Source organism: Sus scrofa, chromosome 11 (assembly GCF_054392235.1).
Source record: "Sus scrofa isolate SSC_HxYL_T2T_F1_AM1 chromosome 11, Sscrofa_HxYL_maternal_Yorkshire_Landrace_v2.0, whole genome shotgun sequence".
NCBI lineage: Eukaryota > Metazoa > Chordata > Mammalia > Artiodactyla > Suidae > Sus > Sus scrofa.
Window position 1 is genome coordinate 86268622 of NC_139393.1, and position 24807 is coordinate 86293428.

At 47.6% G+C, this 24807-nt stretch overlaps 1 protein-coding gene across 1 annotated transcript; it reads left to right on the forward strand.

Moving 5' to 3' along the window:
* Positions 1 to 329: 329 nt before the first annotated feature.
* Positions 330 to 21989, forward strand: CFAP97D2 (CFAP97 domain containing 2). Its single transcript, XM_005653842.4, has 6 exons — positions 330 to 545; positions 2242 to 3361; positions 13854 to 13934; positions 14809 to 14925; positions 16017 to 16228; positions 19919 to 21989. The coding sequence occupies exons 2-6, from the start codon at positions 3194 to 3196 to the stop codon at positions 19926 to 19928; spliced, it is 588 nt and encodes a 195-aa protein (XP_005653899.3). The 5' UTR covers positions 330 to 545; positions 2242 to 3193; the 3' UTR covers positions 19929 to 21989.
* The last annotated feature ends 2818 nt before the right edge of the window (positions 21990 to 24807 follow it).

Here is a 24807-nt window from a genome sequence, read left to right on the forward strand (position 1 = left end):
AAATTGGGGTGGAGACCCCGCAGGAGAGGGTGCTATTGCAAAATCGAGCGTTCCTCAGCATGGAGCCCAGCTATTCATCCAGATCTCAGAGGCTCTTCCCTGATGGGAATGGCTGGGAGCAGCTCACAGCAGGACTGCTTTGCCCTGGTTTCTGGTAAAACCTGCCTGAAAATTCAAGCCCACTCTCACTCAACCCAGCTTGGAAGAGGGAGGAAGGCAAAGAAGGAAGGGTGCCCTTCTGATCCTTCCAGGCGCTCTTCCCGGGAATGCTTGCAGCCTGAAAACCTCACAGTGTGCAGTGCTTTCTCCATATGTGGTCTTCTCATTGCAGAACCAGGGCAACTGAACCTCTGAAAGCAGCAAGGGGCCACGTGACCAGAAACCCTGAGAGCCCAGGAAGATGCCCTTGAGACAGGAGGCCAAGGGGACTCTGCTTTACAAGAGGCTGTCTTATGGGGGCTCATCAGAGGCCCTGGGACACACTCATTAGTTCTGAGAACGAATACCTATGAGCCCATTTCCCTCCAAAAGCAAGTGAGTCTGAGGTAATTGGAGATTGTTTTAAACTACTCTGTCCTGGGAAATAAGAATGAAGCCCATTGCTCTGCTTTGATCTTACTGCTACTGGGAAAGGACAGGGGGACAGAAAAAAACCAACGTTATAGTCACAGAACACATGAAAAGAATTATGAATATTAAGGTTTCAATTGACACATACTATATCACAAATGCTTGACCCCATATATTTATCAGAGTCACTCATGTGCACCAGCTCCACAGAGTCACGGTATCCCGCGGCAACGTTTCAAAGCATTACTAATAAACTCAATGTTCAAATCAATCTTGGGCCAAAACACTGATTAAAGTGGAACACACAGGCATCACATGAATAATCAAATCAAAACCAGGTTCTGGTGTTTATTTTCTGCACAGCATAAGTAGAAACTGTATAATATTAAACATTAAAACAAGTGCACAGATAACAATGTACATAGCAAAACCACATTATTCAAAAGCCTTCAGACATCCTTTATTCTGTCCAGTTTCTTCTTTGCCCTCAATCCACAGGCAATCCACAGGCTGTCCACAGGCTGTCCACGTGGGTGTAAGCACAATGGACAGAGTTGCCTCTACCCTGCGCCCCCATCACCCGGCCGGACACTGAGCACTGTCAAAAATCTGCCAGCATCTGTGGCCAATGGGCTTCAAGAAAAGAAAGATAAGAGTCATGTAGACCCAGCCCCACAGCTAAACAAAAATCTCAGGTTCCCAGCTAGGGACCCAATCCCTGACACCAGTAGCATATTCCATCATCATTAAAGGCAGACATCCATTGAGCATCACTCAACACTGGGCTTGATAAATGGCTACAGCTGGGTAAGGAAAATTATTTTAGCAGAATTCCTCTGACTGCAACATATAGGTTTTATAGGCTAAGAAATCTTAATGAAGCCTTATGTCTTAAAGTGCTAACTATATTTTTAGGTAGTAATTCTTACATCTATCTTTCACTGTATACGCATGGTTTTCTAAAGTTAATGCTTGTGAACAATGCTGAACTGAACTCGAAATGTTAAAGACTTAAACATGAGACAAGACACCATAAAACTCCTAGATTGTCGCAAGACATGTTTCTACAATATTTTCTTAGCCTCTTTGCTTCTATTTTCTACGCTGAAAACTCCATCTTGTCCTGCCTTACTTTACCCCATATTCCTGCTTGAAAAACAGCCCACAGTGCTGGTAAGTGACTTAAGAACAAAGACCTAAAGGCATAAGTTATTCATGTGGTCAACTGAGTGCAGACATAATGCGTTGGTCTAGGCATGCTGGACCTGTGCAGATTGGCATGCCCTTTGTACATCATGATATGTCCCCTAAAGAATAAGAGGAAAGTGAGCCTCATGGCCCCAAGGGGTTTATGGAGGTCTTAAGCAGGATTTGCATTAGCAAGGAGAACTGAGGTGCAACGCTAGTGATTGTTAAATGCCTAAAGGTCAGAATAAAAGCTTAATCAGCTACTGGCTATGTGACTTTCAAAATAATTAAAAAAAAATCTGTATCCTGAACCTATAGGCCCCTCCTCACTTGACATAATCCTAAAGAGCACAATAAAAGCAGTGTGGTTTCTTGATGGGGCGCTCTTGGTCCCTAAGACCTTGAGTCCCCCGGTTCCCACCTTTAATTAAGATAAATGTCTCTGTGCCTTGTTTTACGTTAATTTTTCCTTACGTTTCACAGCACCTGTTCTTCAGCTCTCACCTGCTGAGCTGGTCTTGGCACTAGATGAAGTAAATTCGTCCTTTGAAACACCCAGACAACCTTTTCACTGTGAGCATGTCAAAAAATTCACCAGCTTGCAAAATCTTCTATCAAAATTTGAAGATCATTAGACTCAGGTAAGTACATTGTACCTCAGCTGCCTAGAGCAGAACAGTAGAGAGCCATGTCTGATTGTATTCACATCTTATTTTACCCAAGTCTGGTTCAACTTAAGCTTGGCTCTTCTCTTTCAGACTAACAGCCACTGAATCACACTAATGCACAGAACTCGACTCCTCATAAAATGTCCCTTTTCTATTCTTTACTTACCCACAGTGGAACAGCCAGTGCCCACCACTAATCCCACGCATTTCCTATGGTGGATACTGTAATGTAATGAGACTGCTTTTGTCATTAACCAGTTTCTCTAATCATGTCTCCAAAATTGTGCATATGGTTTTGACAAAGAAGAATGACTCAACAGATATGCTATCATCAATTTACTTGATCTGCCTCATGGAAAACTCATCCCAAACAGATAAAAGCCAGGGAGAAAGGAATGGCTTAAAATGGCTAAAACTTTCTATAGCTTCAAGCCTATTGAAAAAAAATTTAATGACAATCTGCCACCTAAGCTGCAAATAAAAATATTTGGAGTTGTCCAAATCATTATCAGCTTCAAAGACAGAAGAGGAAGGGGATAAGGCAGGAAAGGAGGTAAGGAGGGCCGGGGAGGGGGTGGAGAGAGGTTGGTTGGGAGAGATTCTTTACCTGATTCTTCAGCGATGGTGGGGAGGAGTGTTTGGCAAACTGGCATCACTGGAGGGAAGAACTTTTAACCCCTCTCTGCTAAATGCACAGGCCACCCCCACACCTCTTCCCTCCCTGAGTTTAGTTGCCATGGTGACTGTCACCTGACCCAACAAACACCATGTTTCCAGGACTGCACCAACGCCTGAGCCTGAGCCGGCTCTGTTCTGAAGGGAGCAGGTGGAGTCAGTTGTCCGAGATGCGCAGAGCCCCCCTGCTGACTCTCACCTGCAGCAAGGAGAGTCTGCAGGGCACGTGGAAGAAAGCCTACCAGGACCACAGGAGAAAGGTAGGGGGTGGGCGGGCAGAGCTGCACCCCAATGCCCGGGCACCAGGATCCCTGGAGATGGAATAGTTGAAATGACGTTTCCTTAAAGGTTGCTCATCTATGTTAACCATACAATGAAAATTCCGTTAAATAGATTATGGTTTTCAAGTGCCATGTTTTACTTATTTTTGTATTAGGGCCACACCCAGGGCACATGAATGTTGCCAGGCTAGGGGTCAGATCTGAGCTGCATCTGTAACCTACACCGCAGCTCACCGCCAGGCAGGATTCTTAGCCCACTGAGCAAGGCCAGGATCATACCCCCATCCTGATGGTTACTAGTCAGTTTCATTGCGCTGAGCCACAACGGGAACTCCATCAAGTGGCATGTTTTAGAACCATCCATAGCACATGTTTATAAAGTGCTTCATTTTCCCTAAATGACCCAAAAGACAAAAAGATTCAAGGGACTGTTCCCCCTGTCAAAACAGTGGGGACTAGGCTGATTTTGCAGCCATGAGGAGACAAGTTATCGCTTCCATTTATTTGATGAAAATGTGGATCTCCTTTGAAAAGGCCACCGCGTGGTCCCAACATGGCCTGGCCTCCTCTGCCCATGAGACCTGTCCAGGTGCACCATCTCGGCTGGCGGTGAAGGCTGAGTGGTGCTCTCAAGAAGAGACCTGGGAGCCAGAGGAGGTGGGCGGTGCATTGGGTCCCCAGGAGTGGACCAAGTTCCTGCCTACCTGGGTGCAGGGACACTGCGCTTGCTGTGGGGCTGGCTCGGCGCCCCTCACCCAGGCCTCTGCTGGTGCCCAAATGAGCCCTGATGAGCCTCTCACCATCCCAGGCTCACCTTCCTCCTGGGACCTCTGGTCTTTCTGGAGCCTTCTGGGCGCGCTCTGGGAGCAGTGCCCACACCCCTCCCTCGGTTCCCTGTTCTTCTGCCTTCTTTCCTCCTCAGTCGCAGCGTGATTGATGGACAGTGTTTATGACTTACTTTGTTTGCCCACCTCCCCTCCCCCCACCCACCCCGTCTGGGAGGGCGGTGTCCCTCTCCCAGCACTCAGAGCATATAGTAAACAGTGTCACCAGTATCTCCAGGTTCCTCTTCCAAATTCAGAGTAGGGGTCAGCTCCTCAGAGGACCTTCTCACCATTTGGCTGAGACTCCCTGGGGACAGAAGGGACTCTGGTGCCATAGAGGGAGAAAGAAGGCATCTCAGTGGGGCCTCGGCCTCGGAACCTCAATACCCATTCGTGCTAAAGGTAAAATTAAAATTACCTCAATGAAATAGAACTTGCTATGGATATTTCCTTTAAAATATAAATATTTCAACCCTAAGCCAATGTCTTAATTAATACGTGCTCCCTATAAAATAAGAAATTGGACAAGAGTGACTTCTATCCCTTACACTCATTTATCTTGTATAACTAGCCAATGAAAGTAGACAAGACACATCCATTAGGCATGAAAACAGAAAGAGAGTTCCCACAGTGGCTCAGGGGAAGTGAATCTGACTAGTGTCCATGAGGACATATGTCCAGTACTTGGCCTCACTCAGTGGGTTGGGGATTCTGTGTTGTGGTGAGCTGCGGTGTAGGTCAAAGGCACAGCTCCAATCCACCTTGCTATGGCTGTGGCTGTGGCTACAGCTCGGATTCGACCCCTAGCCTGGGAACCTCCACATGCCATGGGTGCAGCCCTAAAAAGACCAAAAAAAAAAAAAAAAAAAAAAAAAAAGAAAAAGAAAAAAGAGAGAGAGAAGAAAAGAAAATGGAAATTGGTATCAATTTTTTTTCTAATTGTAGATGAAATGATTAAAAATCTGGAGAACGCAAAGAATCAACGAAAAAACAGGAAAAATTGGGAATATAATCACAACTTAAATCACAGACAGAGGTTAATATATTTATATATAAAGAACTTCTAAAAATAAGATAAATGCAAACAACCCTATGTGAAAATGTGCAAGTGATATAAACAAACGTTTATAGAAAAAGAATTTCAAACAGCTCTTAACCTGTGGAAAAACTGTCACCCTCCCTATGGCTGAGAAATGCAAATTAAACTTCCACTCTAACACCGTTTCTCAGCTATCAGGTCGGCCAAAATCTCCAGAGTTGTTGGCAGTGTCTAGGGAGACACTAAAATGCAGAGGTGCTGGGCACGCCAAAGGGCCCAGCCCTGTGGGAGGCTCTCGCAATACCTAATAAATGACATACGCATTTATCTTTTAACCCAGCAGTACCACTGCTAAGTATCCATCCCAAAGTTACACTGCCAAAACAAGACAAGAAATTGAAAAGGATGCTCATTGCAGCATTATTTTTAACAGTGAAATTGGAACCAACCCAAATGTTCATTGGAAGCAAGCTGGGTGAAAATTAGGGTGCTTTCACACAGTTGAATGCAGTGTGGCTGTAACAAGAATCAGAAGTGTCTCTACACATCATTATGAAGATGGCTCTAGAATGTATCATGAAATGGAAAAAGCAACTTGGAGGAAAATGCATTCATCCGAAAAAGAAGGGATGAAATGTTGTACACATATACATATATAGATATATTTACACATAAGCACATAATACATATATCCACATATTTTCAAAATAAAGGGGTAGCTGTAAAGTTAGACTTGCCAACAGGGAGCAGGGGGGCGGGGCGCGGGGGGATGACAGGGACAGAGCCAGACCTTCAGAAAAAGAAACTGTCTGACAGATTTGACTTTGGAGCAGTGTAAATATTTTGCTTATTATAAAACAAAATTAAATGTAAAAAGCATTCCAAAATATAGCAAATAAAATGAACCTAAGTGTAAGTGCAATTGGCTTCATAACCATGATGATAGGAACTATTTCTGCTGTCTTTAAAACCCAGGAGTGTGTACATTTGTGGTGAGATTCCCCTAATGATAAACCAATGGCAAAAATAATAATAAATAAGTGTCACGATTATTCTTATGGACTGTTGTGTGTTTAGGATGGGATAAAGCAAATGAGTACGTGGTCAGGTTGGTGTCCTTTTAACTCTAGAGGCAGAAGTGAGGCCACTGAGCCTGACTAAAGGGAATGTGGTCCTGAGTCGAGGCTGGGGGACCAGATGAGCTCTGGCCACTGCAGCTGCTAAGGAACAACAGACTCAGCTGTCCTCAACACTCCCAGCACCCAGGAGTGGTCCCTGATGCCACTGCCCACTGAACCAGGCTCTGCTGTAGGAAGGGCTGGTGCCTAGCTGAGATGCGAGATACACAAGAAAACACTGCAGTGCCTTGTCATTCTAGAAGGAGAAGGCTACAGCCTGCCAGCCTGGCACAAAACGCCGGCTGGAAGAGGCTCTCACGCCAAAGGTGGGACACAATGAACACCCATTGAGAAGTCAGCGCCACACACTGAAACCCATGGGCTGCACCTGACGCCTAATGCCAGGGGCACCTTTAGAAGGTGCCCCACAGAAACTCACTGCCTTGAAGTTGGTAAAGAAAGAACCAGGCGTGCAGCCCACTCAGGCAAGTCTCACCCTCATAGAAGCACTGATCAATGTAGAATGGACCGTGGAGTGAGACTGTCTCTGTCTTTCGATGCCTGATGAAGGACAGATGCTGTTACTGTCAAGTGTGCACCTCCTGACACAATGTCACAGCACCACCTGTGGTGTAGTCTCGCCAAGGGAAAACTTGAATTTCTAACTGCCAGGTTAAGGATATGCCAGGCGGGAGTTCCACTGTGGCTCAGTGGAAACGAACCCGACTAGGAACCATGAAGTTGGAGGTTTGATCCCTGGCCTCTTTCAGTGGGTCAAGGATCCGGTGTTGCTGTGAGCTGCGGTGTAGGTCACAGATGTGGCTCATATCTGGCACGGCTGTGGCTGTAGCGTACGTAGGCCAGCGGCTGTAGCTCCCATTCAACCCCTAGCCTGGGAACCTCCATATGCTGTGGGTGCAGCCCTAAATAAGCAAAAAAAAAAAAAAAAAAAAAAAAATTGCCAGGCATGCAGCCGGCAAACCCAGAATGAGAAAGTCTGCAGGCTGAATTAACTGGTTTCCTCATAGCAAACTTCAAGGGGGGAACCAGGGTGACACTGTACATTCGAGGAGCCCTGAGAGACAGATCCGCCAGTGCGACGTAGGCACTGTGCACTTGGGTCCTAAGTCAAGAGAGCAAACAAGAAAAAAGAGAGAGGGAGAAGGAGGAAATAATCAGAGAAATGTGAGCAGTGCCTGAATATTTGAAGAACTAGCGTCATTTTTTGTGTGATTATGGTATTGAAATTATGTATTTTTTTTTAATTTCCTTTTATTTATTTATTTATTTTGCTCTTTAGGACCGCATATGCGGCATGTGGAAGTTCCCAGGCTAGGGGTCGAATGGGAGCTGTATCTGCCAGCCTACACCACAGCCACAGCAACGCCAGATCCTTGAACCCACTGAGTGAGGCCAGGGATCAAACCTGCCTCCTCACGGATCCCGGTTCGTTACCAGTGAGTCCTCCTTTCAGAGATATAAATTAAACTATCTAAGAACGCAAAGGATTTGCTTGGATTGGCTTTGCGATAATCTCAGACTAGAGAGGGTGGGCATGGGGTGGAGATGAAACCAAAGTTCCTCGGTTTTGCTGAGTGAGACTATGTGGGGATTCACAATTTTTCTCTACTTTAACTTAGGTTGGAAATTGTATATGAGAGTTTAAAAAATAGATTTCAGTGAGGAAAGAAGCAGAATGGCAATTGCAGGTAAATATATTTTCACAAATTTAAAAACATAGTAATACAATATATTGATTATAGGCACCTTCCTAATGATAAAAACCTAGGAGCAGGGATGGGAAGGTCACGGGCTGACTTCAGGGCAGGAGTGGGCTGGGAGGGTGAGGAGTTTCTAGGGAGATGAGGCGTTCTGGGGAGATGGGGGTTCTGGGAGGTGGAGGTTCTGGGAGGTGAGGGTTGCTGGGGAGATGAGGGGGGCTGGGGAGATGGGGGTTCTGGGAGGTGAGGGTTGCTGGGAGGTGAGGGTTGCTGGGAGGTGAGGCGTTCTGGGGAGATGGGGGTTCTGGGAGGTGGGGGTTCTGGGAGGTGGAGGTTCTGGGAGGTGAGGGTTGCTGGGGAGGTGAGGGTTCTGGGAGGTGAGGGGGGCTGGGGAGATGAGGGGGCTGGGGAGATGGAGGATGAGTTGGAGCAGGGATGCAAACACAACCTCAAGTGCAAATGTGACATTTGTTTTCAAAGGATGCAATAAATAGGGCAGGAGGCTGGCATTGCTGAATGGCGACCCCTCTCAAGACTCATCCCTTTGAAACACAGCATCAGGAAATTGTTTGCTGAGGAGAGGAGCTGAGGCAGTCAGGGGAGAGCACAGGGCCTGATCCTCCAGGCATGGCTTTCCAGGGCTTATCATCATCGCAGAACCCAGGGTAGGCATCCGGCGTGAAACAGGACAGGACAGCCATGTCATCTACCCATGGGGCACCAGAAGAGTCAAATACATGCCACCAGAATTTGGTGGGCATCTTGAGACCCTGAACCAGCTTGTTTAGCTCTGCAGCCCTTGGCCTGCAGGTCTGTGACTCCTCTGACTCAGGACATTGGAACACAGTTGCTATATAAGACCTTTGTGGATCGGAAGGTTTGGGCTTGATCTGTGGTTTAAAAACCCAGTCTCTTCCTCCTGCGTCTTCCCCAGTGGCATGATGCTCAGCTGTTCCCCCAAGGCCCTCTGAAACAAACAAATCATACCAGTTTAAGACTGCACCATCTCGCCTGTATCTTGAAACGTGAGGCACAGTCAAGCTTTGGGTTATCAAGTCACTGAGCTGCTTTCTTGACCTCACTGCACAAGAGAAATGCCTACGCTCTCCAGACACGTGATCCCATCATTCAGACATTATTAGCAATGGGACTGCCAGAGTTATCGTCTCCAGCTGAACCATCTGGTATCCGGTCAGTGGCCATATGCTTCCTGGCTGCATCCAGGCGCTCCTTCAGGACTCAAAAGTGAGGGGTGTGCTCTGTGCTGAGCCTGTGGAGCATGTGGACGTGACGGAGCCTGCACTTCAGTGGGCGGTGGAGGCCAGCACGCAGGCAGGTCTGCTACAGGACGACAGGCATCCTTGCAGGGGCGTGTGGGTCCCCCAGGGGCCCCAGAGGAGGGTGGTCAGCAGGGTGAGGAGTCAGGGCCAGAAGGGCTGAGAGACGCCCCTGGGCTCTCTCCTTTTGCCAGCCGCCACCCCCTCCATGCAGGACGCCCCAAAGCATCCAGGCAGGAGCTCACTGGCCTGCACGGCCTCTGCCTTCACTGCGGTTTCCAGACCTCTCCTGTCTGCTCCACAGCCCTGCAGCCCCTCCTCTCCTGTCTGGATGCGCTTTCTTTGATCCCTTTCCAATAACGCAGTTGTCGATATCCCATTTTGCAAAGCTGTCAAAATTCCAGTCTTCACACTCATCTGGCAAAACCCTGCTAGAAAGGACTATTTATACTCTTCTGTGCCCACTCGGGGGCCAGGGGGTGGGGGGCTCCCACAGGCCCAGACACCCAGCCCAGCCCGGGAGCCCACGCAGACCGCCATCCATGACCACCCTTCTCTCCACTCTGCTGTCGTCTGTCTCTCAACTAGATCCTTCCATCTGATAGGTTTTCAACTAATTTTAATTTTTGTCCTAGTAATGTAAGCACATTTCAAAAATTACGTAGACCCAAAATAGCTTATAACAAGCAGCAGCCTCTTCCCCCTCAAAGTCCTTTCCAAGGCCCTACCCTGGACCCTCCAGGGGCTTTCTCCCGGTTTCCCCTCCATTCCTCATGGGTCAAACCTTCTCAACAGAGGTAGAGCTTGACCTCAACTAAATCAATAACCAGTTATAGTGGCTGCAAGATCCTTTAATGTTAAGCTGTAATTACATGTCCTTTCTCTGACAATCTCTTATGAGAGTCACTAACTGCTTGGTTTTCATGGTTGCTTTAGTTTTCTATATATTTGTAGCTATTTTTTTCCCCAGATACTCCATTTGTCATCAAATGCTGATCAACAGATTCTTAGATACACAGATACATCCCACCTCTCCCCCAGAGAATCTGGTTCTGCCCCACCTCCACCCTGCCTTCCACTCCCACCTGGCCTGCGGCCTGTGTGCTCTCCGGGCCTGGTGGGGTAAATCTCCAGGGTGTTCCCCTGCTGGGCTCCCAGGCTGAAAACCCTCCTGGATGCCTTGTTGCCTGTGTCTGGTTTACACTCCCAGTACAATGAAGCACAACCTGCAGTCACTTTCTAAGAACAGGTGCTGGGGAGGTTTTTGTTCACCTGGTACTTTTTTGTTTGTTTCTTTTGGACTCTGTGTTAAAAATTCTTTTATTCTACCATCACTCTTGATAGAAAATTCAGTATAAAATTCTAGATTGGAAATAACCTTCCCTCAGGATATGAAAGGCATTGATCCTTATGGTTTTTGGTTTTTTGTTTTTTTGCTTTTTTAGGGCCACACTTACACCATATGGGAGTTCCCAGGCTAGGGGTCTAATCGGAGCTGCACCTGCCACAGCCACAGCAACACCAGATCTGAGCCAAGTCTGTGGCCTACACCACCTCTCACGGCAATGCCAGATCCTTAACCCACTGAGTGAGTCCAGGGATGGAACCCGAAACCTCGTGGGTACTAGTCAGATTCATTACCTCTGATCCACGAGGGGAACTCCTGATGTTTACGATTATTTAGGGTAATAGGAGATGCTGCAATAAACAGGCCCCAAAGTTATAAAGGCTCAGACACTGTCTATGTGCAATCCCTGCTGCTGCTCCTGTCTGTGAGCGACTCCAACATGGAAACTCCAGCCTCTAGAGTCCAGACAGAGGAGCAGCTCTGAAGAGACACACGCTTCATGGAACCCTTGGTGAGAATGCCTCACACGGCCACACACAACATGCAGAGTCGGGAAGATGTCACCCCTGGCAGGACAGCTATGTCCCTGCACACCTTGGCGTCGTGGCCCGTGAGGCTGGGCTCTCTCAGAGGGATGACCACCTCCTCTCTAAGCTCAGAGCCATCTGACTCCCATACGACTGTGGGCGTGCAAGTTTCCTCTCCGGAAACTTCTAGGGTCTTCTCTTTATTCCAAGCGTTCTTTCATTTCATGATAACATGCTTTCATGTGAGTCTCTTAATTTATTTTTGGTGAATCCTTTCATTCTAGAGAACCCAGAATTTTCCTCCCCTTCATTTTCTGGGAATTCAGTGACTTAGATTGAGCCTTTCCATTGCTCATCTCTCTCTGATTGGTTAACTTTGGGGAGATTTCTTGGTTTTTATCTTCCAACTCTTTAATTCGATTTTTATTTCAGGGATCCTAGTTTCAATTTGCAAGAACTATCGCCACTAATCCTTCCTTTCTCCTGGAATCTTGTTCTTATCTCACAGACATGAGATCTTTTTTCTCTCCAAGACAGTTTACTGGACATTCTCCTTTGATCCCTTCATCACCTGTTTCTTCCAGTTCCCTTTTTCCGTGTCTTTATTTCTCTTTGGTATTGGAAACTGTCCTCCAGCGTCTGGTGGGTGAGGTTCTGAAAACTTTCTGGCATCTGCACAGCCTGGAGCTGGCTCTTTGGTTGGGGACCCCTGCACCTGTGGGGGTGGGGCTTTCTCCAGGCAGTTCTGTCCCCGCCGCTCTCTCACCTGCAGAGTGTGGCTCCCCAGGAGCCCAGCCCACTGTGCCCTCAGCCCAGAGTCTCCAGAAAGGGGCTCTGACGTCCTCTGCAGGGAGGGGCTCGGATCCCCGCCTACTAGACGGCTACGACTGTGTTGCCCCTGCTCTTTACAGGGCCCCCTCTGGGCGGAGCCCACAGCCCAGAGGTCCCTTCAGGTGGACTGCTCTCTGGCCGTCTCCATAAGCAACTCCCTCCTCCTCCTCCTCGGCGCTCACTCCAGCCCTCTCCTCATCCAACTTTCCTTCCAAGATGGGACACCTGCTGATGATTTTACCCCAGTCTCCAATATGACATCCATAAAACGACAACTTTCCACGACTCCACTCCTCTCACATCTGTCCACTGGCAGATCCCCGCAAGGAAGTTCCCTCCCCTGCACTTCATGTGAATAACAGACACGTGAGCTGCAGTGTAGTCAAAAGCAAGTGCTATCACGAGGCCAGACAGTGCTGTTTTAATGACTGCAATGAGCTCAGACTCAAACCTGCCGCCTGAACTGCTGGTCTCTGCTTAGCTCTGCAGAGTCGGGTTAAATGCACTGAACCCCAGACCTGCTCACCCCCACACTCCTGGTGTCACCAGGTATCAAAGCCGGAGGACTGGGGCTGTCTCCACCCCTCCCCCCACAACAGACTCGCACCCCAGGAGGCCCCATGGCCCTGAGACTGGCCAGCCTCACCCCCACTTGTCCTCTTCCACACGTGTGACCAAGGGCCTTGCAGCGGGATGTGGGCTCCTCTCTCCTGCCTCTGCTCTCCAGCGGTCCCCTACCTCAGGGCACCAGTGCCAGTTTCAGAGTGTGTTATTCAAGCCCTTCTGCTGCCTCCTGGTCCCTGGGATGTGCCTGTGCCATCACACTCGTGGGTTTGGTTCCCAGATGCCTGAAGCTTACGTTGTCACTTTGGAAGACATAGCTGGTGGGGCTCCTCAACATTCCCACGAACAGATCATTGGCGAGAGGCCCAGCAGGTGCTCTGTGAGCAGGTGTCTAGAATCTGGGGTGAGGGGCTTTCTATTGCAAGTGGGATACCACGGCCCTTATGCCCAAAAGCAAAGTGTGAATTCTTCCTTTGTACATTTTCTGACAGGAAACTTTGCATGGATCATCTAGCACTTAATCAACGGCTAAGGGGCTTATCCTGAAAATACTGCTGGAGGCTCAGAAATCAGAGTGAGGTGGATGCAAGGACATAATTCACTGTCTCAAAGCCCTTTGACAATGAGAGCAGAGTAGAATGTCAGCTGGTAGTTTAACGAAATCATTTAATAAAATCTCAGTATAAAATCTCACTCCACACCCACCTGATTCACCACTTGAAAATGACAATGCGGAGTTCCCGTCGTGGCTCAGTGGTTAACGAATCCAACTAGGAACCATGAGGTTGTGGGTTTGATCCCTGGCCTCGCTCAGTGGGTTAAGAATCCCTCATTTCGGTGAGCTGTGGTATAGGTCACAGACACAGCTCGGATCCTGTGTTGCTGTGGTTCTGGAGCAGGCCGGTGGCTACAGCTCCCATTAGACCTCGAGCCTGGGAACCTCCACATACTGCAGATGCGGCCCTAGAAAAGATAAAAAAGAAAAGAAAAGAAAAGAAAAACAATGCAGTTCGGCCTGGTTCCCTCCGGGGGACACTCAGGTTCTGAATCAAGTCCTGAGCCTCACTCAGAACTTCCTGCCACAGGCCAACCAGACTCCTTTGGTGCCGCAAATAATGATGCCTACATGCCCCCAGTACCAGCCACCCAGAAGCTGTCCCACTGAAGCTCAGATAATGACCTGGTAAGAGTATGCCCAGCTTACACCGCCCGCTCTGCGCAGGTCCAGGAGGCCCGGCCGCTGGTGGACTCCCACGCCCAGCCGACCCCCAGTCACCTCCACCTGAAACTTGGGAAGCTCAAGGTAACTTTCCTTTCTATTGCCAGTTACTGTTATAGCGAACGTAATACAGAAAGCCAGCTTAAAATCCAGGAAAATGAAAAAGTCAGGCTCAGTAAGGAATTAACAAGTCTTGAATCAAAAATAAAATACCTTTAAGTAACCGATTAAGCTCGTCTTGCCCGGAACGGAGCTGGTGATACTGCAGCAGAAATCCTTCTCTAAGTCGCCCCGTTAACCTGGCAGGCATCCAGCAAAAGGGGGACGAGGGAGGGGAGCGAACACATAGCAGCAATTAGAGTAATTGGCATCATTCCTTTAAACCAGACCATTTCGTGACCACCTCAGAATATTTATTTCTTGAAGTTTAAGCCATTTGGTGAGAACAAGAGTTGCATGGTTATACTGCGAGTACTGCCTCCGAAAGCAAAATGCTGTGTGTGTTTTGTGTGTCTGCTGGATGATAGCCTAGGCGGGCAGAACAAAAGAGGAGCAAACCAGCAGTTCAATTAATTCAAAACCTAAAACAAGAGGATATTCGTTGCCTCTGGCCTCAAATCTTTCCTTCCTCTGAACAGTATAAAATCTCCCCTAAAATGTAGAGTGATTTCCTCCTTAGTGTCACTGTCACAGGTCAGAGTTTTAGGGATGATCTAACTTTGCAAGGAGTCATATCCGCACTGAGACTTCCACTCTGAGCATGTGGAATTTGGCCTCATCCTAAGGCATCCCCATTCACGAAGGAGCCTGCACCTGCCACACAGGAAGCTGCTATAGCAGTGCAGGTGGATGCAGCTAAAACCAAGGCAAGGTGGGGCTGAAGGGTCCTCTAGACAGAACTATACACCGTGCTGCACAGACCAGTAGGTCTTCCAAAGGCTCCTGTGTGTCTGAACAGCTGGAGGAGGGCCGGCTCTCCGTCATCACCAGGGACAACCGTCTGCTGCTGGAGAAGGTGTCGGGCATCCTGAGGCCCCAGGCACAGACAACCAGCAGAGACACCCACGCGCAGGAGGTAAGGGGACTTGATGCCCTCAGGTGGCACCAGATCTGGGCAGACCCAGGTTTATATCTAGGCCCTTAGGTTAACTGAGAATTTTCATTCTTATAAGTGATGCTGAAATGGACATCTTTCTGCACTAATCTTCATGCATACTCTTTTCAGTCCTACTCTGTGTGTGTGTTGAATGAAATTGCCGATTTTTCTCTGTTTTTGACCTCCAAAAATGTGCATTTGGGGCTCTTTGCAGCATTTAGCATCAGTGTCCTCTCCCTTCTGGTTTTAACTCTTTCCCGACTTCACACTCCCTTTCTGCCTAGTCATCTTTGTCTGCTGTACTGTGCCCTCTGGTCTCCCTAAACCTCTCCCCTCAATACTGATGGCCCTTTCCGAGCCCTGCCTCCACTTCAGCACCCTCCGAGCTGTGAACCTTTACACACCCAGGACACCAGCCTACATCAGCTGATGCTGGACCCCAACCCAGACCTCCTGGGCCACATGCTCCAGCTCCAGCCCCATCACCACTTGGCTCTGGGAATTGGCACGTCTTTAACCTCAGAGGGCTAACAATAGTGTCCATCTCTAGGAATTAAGTGAGACAATTTCACAGATGCTAAGACACGCTCCCCCCGCCGACACACACACACAGAGTAGTGGCTCTGAAATGAGAATACCTCTTCCAGGGACTGGCATTGTTTTGCTGGCAGCAGTTCTCTTCCTGGTGTATATAAAACACGTTGTCAGTGAAACAGTCTGATGCGTTTAGAGGACGCTCCATAAATGTTCTGTGATGAGATAGGCTGGGACCTGGGACTCTTGCCTGCAATGCCGGCACCTGCCATTGTCAGGCTTTGTCCCAGCATCACTGCTCCTGATGGCCACCTCTTCCCATGGCCCCAGAAACTCTGAGCACCCCCACCTCCCCACCCGGGCTCCAGTGGATCTCCCTCTCTGGCGCCAGAGCTGGATGGGCTTGCAATGGCTTCTGAGACGAGGGAGGGAGGGAACGCTCCAGCTCTGGGAGCCCGTGCTGCCTGAGTGGCAAACAGCTCGTTCTCTCGAAACGAGGACTCTGTCGCAGGCTTTAATTCTCTCCGTATTTCAAGAAATATCTATGCTGTTTCCCGGAGTATAAACGGGAGGAAAAGAGAACAGGAGCTTCGCAGAGCTCAGAGAGAAAACGAAAACGCTCTAGGAAGGATCACAAGCTCGGAGCCTTCCTACCGCGCTCGAAGATGGAGGGAGGACCTGGGAAGGGCCCGGACCCCCGGGCCCCGCGGCGGAGATCCCGGACGAGGGCAAGCCCCCGCGTGAGAAGGTAACTGTGCTCTTATTTCCTTTTAAAATCCACAGCTGTTTGAAATTTCCATTCCCTTCATCAGATTCATCAAACATTGGACTCACTAATTCTTTGCTATTTTATTGTATTGGCATTTTGTTGTATTGCCAGCCTGAGTATGCCAAATGGTCATATGTTAATTATAGATGACACAGAACAGTGATTCAACTGATAAATTCATCCACTCAGCAAAAAACCCAAATATATAAGGAGATAAAAATGAGTTCAGATGATTGATTATAGGTCATAGGAGAAAGATACGGTGAAAAAACAGTGACTTAGTAAAACAGTGTGCGTAAAACCTCATTGGGGAATTATGTGACAATCCTGAAATAGCTGTCACACTGCATCTAGAAAGGCAAAGAAAATTAATAATTTGCCAAATCACTTAAACTGCAGACTCTCCCTCTTCATCTTGTCCTTGCTGCTGGCATAATCATAATTCCAAATGAAAAAAAAAAGAGACGTTTTAATTTTGTCATTAATTATCCTGTTTATGAATGTCCCAAGGAATCAGGTTAAAGAGTTGTAGGATTTTCCCAGTGGCCTAGTTGTTAAGGGTCCGGCATCGTCTCTGCTGTGGTTCAGGTCACTGCTATGGCTCAGGTTCCATCCCTGGCCTGGGAATTTCTTCATGCCACGGGCACAGCCAAAAAAAAAAAACTTGTAAAATCCTCACTCACTCCCCCATCTGTGTATATATAGCATGTTGTAAAACATTCTGAGGAATTTCTGTCCCTTGAAATCTGGTCCATAATAGGGAAAAATGCATAGATATCAAAGTTTAGGAGTCCCCACCATGGTGCAGTGGGTTAAGAATCCAACTGCAGCATCTTGGGTCCCTGTGGAGGTGTGGGTTCAATTCCTGACTCAGCACAGTGGGTTAAAGGATCCTGCATAGGGTCACAGCTGTGGTTTGGATTCAGTCCCTGGCCTCAGAACTTCCATATGCTGTGGGTATGGCCATAAACAAAACAAAAACAAACCAAACAAAAAAACTTAAGTAAACACTTGGGGCCCCAACTCCCCACCCCTGAGCACAACCCAGCCCCTCCCCCCAGGGGCTCTGCTCTGTTAGGTCCTTGCTGCACCCGCAAGCATTTGAGTTGGACTTGGCTCAACCAACGCCTTTTTCCCTGCCTGGTAGGGACATTGAAAAGCCCCAGCCTTGCTGCCTGCTTGTCTTGGACATTTCTCATAGAACCTTGAGTTACGGAGAGAGCAAAGTACCTTTTGCAGAGATGCATAGCTAATGAGCAATTTCTAATTACAGGCACACCTTAGGATACCTCGGGCTCCATTCCAGACCCCAGTAAAGCAAATGTCACAGGGAAGACAGTCGTAAATGTTTTGGTTTCCCAGTGCATATAAAAGTTATGTTTATACTATACCGTAGTCTGTTAAATGTGTGGTAGCATATGTCTAAAAAGTACACACTTCAATTTAAAAATACTCTATTGCTAGAAAACGCTATAACCATCAATGGCCTTCGGCGAGTCATGGTGGTAACATCATGGCTCACCCTGACAAATATGGTAATAATGAAAAAGCTTGCAAGACTGCGAGAATTACCACAACGTGACAAAGAGACAGGAGTGCGATAAACCAAGGTGTATCTGTCAAAAGGCATTTAGAAAGTCTAGTTTGCAGTTCACATTGAAACCTGGAATATTTTGTTGCAAATCTTTATTTATAAAAATTTATAAAACTAAATTTATTCATTTAAAAAGTATATTATCACACAGTACAGAGTGTGTACGCAAAAGGCAAACTTCTGGATTGGACTCCCTGGAAGTAATTGCTGCCAATGACTTGTTTGCAAGCACTGGCTTTTACTCCTCACCCTACCTGCTGATTTAAAAGGAAATGAGGTCACACTCTAGTTTTCCATAAGTTGCTCATTTCATGCAACACCATACCATGGGCCTGGCTTCATGTCAGTACACAAAGACCGTCTCCATTCCCTTTCAGCAGTTACAAAGTATTTTGGGTACAGATGTGCCCTAATTTATTAAATCAGTCCCTTAACTACAGAGATGTAGGTTGTTTCCAGTTTTTCACTATTCCAAATGAAACCATGACAGTCATCCTAGTCCAGATGTATCTTTATTTTCTTTTGTTTTGTTTTGTTTTTTAGGGCCGCACCCGAGGACTATGGAGGTTCCCAGGCTAGGGGTCTAATCGGAGCCACAGCTGCCGGCCTACACCACAGCCACAGCAACACAGGATCCGAGCCGCGTCTGTGACCTACACCACAGCTCACCGAAGTGAGGGATTCTTAACCTACCGAGCGAGGCCAGGGATCGAACCCACAACCTCATGGTCCCTAGTCGGATTCATTTCCACTGCGCAATGATGGGAACTCCCAGATGTATCTTTAAACATATTATTTCTGTAACCTACATTCCTAGAAGTAAGGTTATTCAATCAGAAGGCATGCACACTTCATTTTCCAGTGCCACCAAACCTTCCCGCAATGTTGCAGCAACTCACACAGCTGCTGCAATGGCTTCACACGGTCCTCACTCTTGCCACACGTCTGCACTGCACTTGTCTCATTCCATCAGATTTCTTCTCCAAATTAATTGCCTGTTCACACCTTTGACCAATTTCCTACTGGTGTGTCTCTTTTAGTTATTAATAAATAGCAAGAGTCCGTGTGTTATCAACATTTCCTTTTCTTCTGTTATCAGTCTCACAGATATTTTCCCCACCTAATTATTTATCATTTCACCCAGTTTATTGTTAGGTCATCAAATCCGTCACTGTTTTTCCTTTGGCACCTGGTTCTTGTGCCACACATAGGAAGGGCTCTCTCTAGCTAAGACTAGAAAAATATTCTTCTATAGTTTCCCTTAATTCTTTCATAATTTTCTTGATTAACTTTAAATATTTAATTAATATAGAATTTAATAAATGTGGAATTTTTGTACATTGTGTAAGTTACAGATGAAAAGTTCACTTTTCCAAATATAAATTTGGAATAATAATACTGTAAACAGGGAGTCCCCATTGTGGCTCAGCGGAAACAAATCTGACTACTCTCCATGAGGACTGGCCTTCCTCAGTGGGTTAAGGATCTGGCGTTGCTGCAAGCTATGGTGTAGGCCGGAAGCTACAGCTCCAATTTGACCCCTAGTCTGGAAACTTCCATATGCCTCAAGTGAGGGCCACCCCCCCAAAAACAAACAAACAAAAAATGCTTTAAACAAACCGGTTGGTAATATCAAACACTTCATATTCTTCGCAGTTGATACATACTGCTTTCTGGAGGCGCTGTGGCTACGGCTCAGCAGCAAAAAGGCTCCCTGTCCTCCCATTAGGAGAGGGAATCACGCAAATGACATTGTGTCCTGGGTCTGGGGGCCCTTGGCCACCGGCATCGCATGTGTTTATTCCTATTGCCTGCTCTGCCGCCCTCCTTTGGTTTATGGCTGTCTAATTTGGTTTTTGGCATCATTTTATTTTTAGTATTTCTCTGTCATTTGATTTCAGGTTTGTGTTTTCTGAGCAGATCACTGTAATTTTGCTTTTTAATCTAGTCCAAGAGGTTTTCCCCCCCAGTTTTATTCATTTATATTTATTGACATAAGTATCATATCCTATTTGCTCTCATTTCTAGTTTTTTGTTTGTTTTTGTGTCCTTATTTACTTTTTTCCCATTTACAGTTTTCTTTAGCAAATGTCAAGAAAATACTTGGAAACTATGCTTCAAACCCATCCTTCACTTATTTACTTTGACTCTCTTGAAATTCCACTTTAACAAAACAGGAAGCAGATAAAGCCCAAGACCAAAGGGAGATGTTAAGATAAAATAAAACAAAGAAAGGGAAAACAGAAGCTCCTAGAAATAGGGCTTCCGGCAGCTACAGCCCAGAGACTGCACTTTATTTGAAGTGTCACAGGCTTTGCTAAGTGTGGGGCCCATGGAGCAGCCCAAGAAAGGGAGCAGCACTTGCAGTTCTGACAAAGACCAGGCCCCGCAGGGCTGGGCAGCACATCCCAGTGTGGAGCCTCCAGGCGAGGTCATCTGCTTTGTCTTCTGAAAAGACAGACCTGGAAACAAACACCAGCTCAGCACCTCTGGATCCCAACTCGGAAAATCCAGCTCTGAAGACTGCGCTCTAATAAGCTGCCCTCATGCCCTGTTGGGAATTTCCAGGGCCTTGGCTTCTATGTGCAGGACGAGGGTGATGACAGGCACAGGGCAGAGGGACAGACACTCAGCTATGGATTTCCTGTCGAAAATCCCCTTCCTGACACTGGGGCGACAGCTTTGAATTAGCGGGACTTATTCTGAACAGTGTGCTTCCCTTTTCCTAGACAAGCCCCTGCCTCCATCCTTGGAAAGTTCAGGGACTTCGCACCCAGGCGGGTAGAAGGACAAAACCAAGCTTTTTGAAAACTGCAGGTTTAGGGAGGAAATAACTCAGTTTTACAGGACCAGAAAGTTGGGGAAATGTTCAAAAGAAACCCCCGTAGCCACCTCTGACCAGCTCTCTGAAGACCAGATGCCACCTCCCCAACAAAACGCCTCCCCAGGAAAACAGTCTGGCTGTTCCTCAAAAAGTAACCATAAAATTACCATATAACCTGACAATTCCACTCCTTGGTATATGCTCCAGAGAATTAAAAGGCATGTCCACACAGAAACTTGTGCAAGAACGTTCCGTCAACTGACGAGCAAATAAACAAAGTGTGGTAATAACCACGTAACAGAGTATTATGCAACCCTAAAAAGGAATAACCGCTGCATTATGGGTCAACACTGAAGGCGGTATGCTCAGTGAAAGAGGCCAGATATAAACGGCCGCATAGCGTCAGATTCCACTTCTATGAAAGGTCCAGCACAGGCCAGTCCATAGACGTGCAAAGTAGATTAGTGGCTGCCAGGGGCTGGGGGAGAAGTTGGGGCCATATCTGAGCGTGGCGGGCTTGGGGGTGGGTGATGAAAGACTTCTAAAATTGGATTTGGTGATGATTGCGCAACACTGAATATACCAAAACCACTGACATACGCAATTGAAAAGGGCGAATTTTATGTTACAGAACTGTATCTCAATAGGCTGCTTTTTAAAAACCATAAGATTAATTCTAAATAAGGTAGAATTGTCAATGCATTTAAATACTCCATTTCCCAGGCAGTCTAGTAAACTGATATTTTACTGTCCTTACCTAAGGATAGTGTTTGTTTCCAATATGCATTTTTGATCCAACAGGAACTGAAACTGAAATTTAGCACGGCCACATCCTGGACCCCAAAAGTGAAATGTAGGAGAGGCCTCAGCACACAAAGTAGGAAAAGAAAAGCGTGAGAAGTAGTGACAGGGAGACGGCAAGGCCATCCTGGTTTCCTGGTGCCACAGGCAGCTTGGGTCCCAAAGGATGCTGGTCCACACCTCAGCTGGGCCAGCGCCCCCCCCCCCCCCATTATCACACAAGGACAGCTGTAAATGCACATGAGTCAGCACCCAAAACTGTGTCCACAGGATATATCTGACCAGATGATGCAGCAAAACTATTTTACATGCTTCTTAGGCTAATAGCTGGAAACAAATTATGCAGAGTAACACGGGAGGTTAAAGACTTCTGAATTGGATTTTCTTCTCTGATTCTTCTCACTCTACCATATTTTTGCTGTTGTGGATTTGTTTACAATTCTCAGGTGTATTTGTGTAATTTGCCCTAAAATCTGGGATTGTTACTTTAACAAATACCTAAATAAATCAGATTAAAACTCTTCAGTGTGATGAAATTCCAACCTGACCCCAAACACATCCCCTAAGATGGAGGTGTCAGTAGGTTTTGTGTGCAGTGATCACTACTCTGCTGAGAGGGTCTCAGAATCTGCTCACCTTCTCTGCCACACCCAGGTAAGGCCATGCTTAAACTGTTCTACAGCAACAAACAGTTATCACACTGAACCCAGTTCTTAACACAGTTAAGGCCTCAAAAAAAAAAAAAAAAAAAAAAGTTAAAAGACTCACTCATTTACCAACAAACTCTGTGTATGGGCCAGGCCCTGGGACCCAGTCAAGGCAGACTGACGCGCTCCTCGGAGCTGGGCCTCCGTAGCATCACAGTACCTAATGCGCTTGGCCACACCTAACTCGCACTGTGGATTTAGGGTGACTCCCCTACTAAAATAAAAGAGAACCAGAGACCCACTTTGATCCTTCCTGCACAGACGCTTGAATCACCCTTCCAGGTTCCAGGTCCACGTGGAAGCACCCAGCCTCCTCCCCGTTCCTGGCAGGCAGACTCTCGAGTGGATAGTGTTTAAAACCATGGGCCTGGAGTCAGTCAGACTGGGTGTGAGTTCGCACTCTTCAGTGGGCTCTCTGAGTGACTGAGAAGCTTACTTAGCCTCTCTAAGCCCCCTTATGCAGAGCAAAGGCTTGTGCTCGAAACTGGATCATGACTGCATTTGGCCTTTGGTGCGTTCTGGGGAGTTTGCCAGGTTGTCCACACCCTGTTTCTCAAACTGGGCACAGTACAGTACAGTGTTTAGAGTCTTGAGATCGGGCTAAATTTGACAGAAAAACTTGCCTAGTAGAGACAGAACACTTGGTTTCATATTTGCACCTCCTTTACAACTGTGGCAATTTAAGGTTGATAGCAGAGGCTCCTGATACCGCCAATCCCACTGCACCACAGAGGGAACTCCGAGGAGTTCTGATTTCGAAGGTAACTTGAAAAGTAAGAAGTACTAGGTATGCTTTCAGGTGAGGAGATGTGTTTATCCCATATGACATGCGCATCAAATTAGTTCAAATATGTAGAACTTTGGAATGCTTTTAAATCCCCATAAATATAATGACCAGGAACAGTGGCGGGAAGGTGGAGGAAGAAGAGAGGGAGGAGGGTGGGGGTGCCGGCAGCAAAGGGCCCAGGGGCCCAGACTGACACCTGGTGAGGCAAGGAGGCGCTGCCCTTGGGCCCTGGGGCCTAACCCTGCACCAGTGCCCATCCATCGCAAAGCCTGGACCCCAGCTCCCCCAACATGGACCCTGGACAATGGGCCTGACAAACTCCAAAGTCCACTGGGGGCCAGTTTCCTCAGGTTTTGCACTGCTCACCCTCTTGCTTGCTGCCAAATCAGCCTCAGGAAAGGCCCACTTAAGACCACCTCAGGGCTCCCAGGGTCCCTGTATCCCAGGTGGAGGGGACGGCCTCCTTCCCTCTGGACTTGGGTGCACGTAGGCCCCTGCTCTGGGTGCCAAGCAGACCAAGGCCTGAATGTGAGGGAATGTTTTGGAAATGCAGAAGTGGGCGCTGGACAGAGGCCAGGCCTTGCCAGTGCTGGAGGTCTGCAATGGCCAACCTGCAGCTCTAACTTAGCGGCTTGGTTGGCGGGGAGGTCAGGCTGCCTAGCAGAGAAAGCAAACTCCTGAGAGAGGTGGGCTCCACACATGGGGCCGGGTAGGACCATGGGTGTGAGACCTGAGCTTCAGCCGCCAGGAAGCAGGAGCACGGATTCTGAGGATAACTTGAGAGAAGCGAATGCAGGATCCTCGCCAGTGAGCACATGTCCCATCTCAGGGAACCACTGCAGCCTCTGGACCATGTAACCAGGATGCTGCTATGCCCATTAGTTTTCTCTTCCCAGCATTAACCACAAACTCCAATAACACTGTAGAAGCTTAACACTCCTTGGTTGTTAAAAAAATTACTTAGAAACAGGTTAATTTTCACGTTAACGTTTGAGTACGTTGGGGACACCACAAAGCAAAATGACCCTCACAGCAGTGGCTGAAACGCAAAGGACCTAACAGCTGGTAACCGGGCCTCCCTGGTCCTCAGGGTCTAGGACCTGCCTGAGCCTCCCCACGGCTCCGGCCTCCTGTGTCTGGGTCGGTCCACGCCCCCGGCGCCAGGGGCGCGTCCCAGAAAGGGCCGGACCTTGGAGATCAGGGAATGCGCAGGCGGCGCGCCCTCTGCTGGCGGCTCCGGAGCTGCAGCTCATCTCGGAGCGCCGCGCGGGGCCAGACCTAGAGCCCCAGGTACTGGGTGCGCGCCGGGGGATGGGGAGGCCACTCTCTCCCTTTCCCAGCTTGGTGAGAAGAGTCAAGGAGCCTGTAACGCCAGCTTCCCTAATTGGCACTTTTCCTCAGGTTTTTTTCCCCACTAGCTTTACCAAATTGTAAACTGCAGCAAAAAAACCACTTGTTCTCAATCAGTGTTTACTAAGTAACCTGGAATGCTGAGAGCTGCTGCAACCAGCAAGTGCTGCCTACGCTCAAACTGGCAATTCTTCAGCACAGTTTTATGGGCTGCTGTTTTATTATAAGAGTTTCCAAGTTATTAAATCCAATTTGGGAAAATATTAGGTTCCCCAAGAATTTTAGCAGAATCATGTTTAGAAGTAGTAGGGGTAAGTTCTGTGATGAGGAAAAAGCTTCCTTTCACCCTCCTAGGATGTGAAGCCAAAGAATCAAACTGACGTAAGACATAAACAGCAGGAAAGCATACGAACTTATCTGATATTTTACATGTACGTGGGAGTATTCAAAAGGAAAATGAAAACCTGAAGAGACCATTAAACCCAGGAGCTCAGG

What these genes read in the sequence shown, in the direction of transcription:
- CFAP97D2 (XM_005653842.4), top strand. Translation starts at nt 3,194, where the DNA reads ATGTTTCCAGGACTGCACCAACGCCTGAGCCTGAGCCGGCTCTGTTCT. An exon ending in ACCAGGACCACAGGAGAAAG is followed by an intron (nt 3,362 to 13,853) that starts GTAGGGGGTGGG and finishes CGCTCTGCGCAG; the next exon opens with GTCCAGGAGGCCCGGCCGCT. An exon ending in GAGACACCCACGCGCAGGAG is followed by an intron (nt 14,926 to 16,016) that starts GTAAGGGGACTT and finishes CCGTATTTCAAG; the next exon opens with AAATATCTATGCTGTTTCCC.